At 43.5% G+C, this 2030-nt stretch overlaps 1 protein-coding gene across 1 annotated transcript in view; it reads right to left on the reverse strand.

Moving 5' to 3' along the window:
* Positions 1 to 426: 426 nt before the first annotated feature.
* The window catches only part of man1a1 (mannosidase, alpha, class 1A, member 1), a 119169-nt gene continuing 117565 nt past the window's right edge, over positions 427 to 2030 (reverse strand). Inside the window, exon 12 of the mRNA XM_017431421.3 lies at positions 427 to 1423. Within this exon, the coding sequence (XP_017286910.1) occupies positions 1297 to 1423 (127 nt within the window). The 3' untranslated portion in view covers positions 427 to 1296. The remainder of the gene's footprint in view (positions 1424 to 2030) is intronic.

Below are 2030 nucleotides of genomic sequence, written 5' to 3' on the forward strand. Positions count from 1 at the left end.
TAGCTGAAGTTTCTCTGAATATCAAATCAAAAGGTCCAAGTAATCCTTTAATCCACGTCTAGTTTTGGTCTAATCCTCGTCAGAGACACGGGAACTTACTTAAAGCTGAAAGAACGATTCTCCTCCGTGTTTGTGTGAGCTGCCTCTCCGTCAGACTCCTCCTCATCAGTGAAGGCACTAAATCGAAGACTAAACTGGATTAAATCTGGCTCCGCGTCTCTGCGGCATCGGGAGGAATCTTTAAAGACAAACTTTGAGAAAATAAACACCTTTAGAGAAGGAAAAACACGGAAAGCTGCGTGGCATCAGTATGGCTTTCTGTCTGTGTGAAGGTCCTCACAGAGGAGAGAAGATCCTACAGCCTGCCTGATGAAACCAGAAGGATGAACATGAGGTCCGACCCAGACTTTGAATCAGAGGAGACACTCAGGGCCTGAAGGTTCAAGTTTAATGGAAACAAATCTAAAGCTCCACTGATTGGCTCTTCTCAAAATGTTTACGATTCAGTTCCTGAGGACGTAAACAACCGAAACAAACCTGCAAATGAGTCGTTTTTGTAAAGAAAACTGAGGAAAATAAACAAAAAACGGGGGACTAAGATTTGATTTAACGGTTTGAGCTTTAAACTCCCTTTTCGGTCGAACCCCGGAGGAAATGTGAGGAGAAAAGGGTGGATCTGTGTAAACGATGTGAGGGAGGAGGCGGTAGAAAAAACGGTCCGGTTGGTTGCTTGATGACATTTGGAGGAAGGAGCAGTCAGGTGGGAGCGGAGGGTCCGAAGGTTTTACAAAAAAACAGGTTCTGCTTGTGCTGCGTCGTCCCTTTAACTCCCACAGACACAAACACCTCGATAGAAAAGGGAAATCCCGACATTTCTCCAACAACACTGCTGAAAAACAAAAAACTGGCTCAAAAACACGAGTAAACGTCGTCCTGCTCTGTCAGAGTTCATTTACAGATCAGCTGCTTTCCCCTCCTCACAGAGGACGTGAGAACGGATCCGACCGTCCCTCTGATCATCTCTGAACGAACACGAACAGCTTCAGCGTTTCCAGAAGCCGCCTCAGCATCAGGAAGTAAACGTGTCGCTCCGGAGGAGAGCGTTCACAAAAAAACAAAAAACAAAAAACTGTTAAAACCAAACAAACCTAACACTGGATCTGCAGAGAGAACTCAGCTCTGACAGATCCAAAAGAAAACAAAGAAAACAATCTGATCAGGAGAAATCTGTCGCCACGTTGGGCTCCAGGCGAACAGCTGGAGGCTCAGATGTACAGGATGAGGGGTCAGAGGTCACTACTCCACTTCGTTGGGTCTGTCCGTTTTATCCTTGCTGATGACCGGCAGCGGGTGGGCCTCGGTGTTGAAGACCCAGTGCTCGAACGGCAGGTGGTCGTCATCGGAGAAGAGCAGGTAGAGATACCTGCAGGAAACAGGAAACAGGTTTAAACCAGACAGGAAACAACAGACCAAACCTCGCATTATAAAACATAAATAAAAATCTGAGGTATCTTTCTGCTTTGGTCAGTTTATAGTTCTGCCACACCTACCAGGACTGTTTGAATAAATTCCCTCAGCTGAATAATAAACATCTGAATCAAACTGATTCAGCTGAAAGCTTCGGGCTGACCTCAGGTCAACGGCAAACTTTCTTATTTATCCTCCAAACAAAAGTCCTGGCTAAGAACTTATTGAAGTATCCTCATGATTGTCTGTTTTCTCGTAGATGAAGGGTTTAATAACACTGATTTAAATGCATAAATATCTTTAGTTTCAGTGTGTGCAGACAACTATCAGAGCCTCAGATCATCTCTGTGTCTGGATTTCGCGGGGCATTTTCCTAAAAGCTGCTATTTTTTTTTACTAAAATCAATAAACAACCTTAACTTTTAATATATAAACCAAAAATCCTTCCTAGTTTTGTAAGATAATTATCAACAAACATTGACATTCTCAAAAGGTGCTTTATTTGAGAACTTTGATAGCTTCTAAACTGACATTCATGAGCATTTCTGGATTGTCCCTGGTCT

This window comes from Kryptolebias marmoratus, linkage group LG19, assembly GCF_001649575.2.
Source record: "Kryptolebias marmoratus isolate JLee-2015 linkage group LG19, ASM164957v2, whole genome shotgun sequence".
Taxonomy (NCBI): Eukaryota; Metazoa; Chordata; class Actinopteri; order Cyprinodontiformes; family Rivulidae; genus Kryptolebias; species Kryptolebias marmoratus.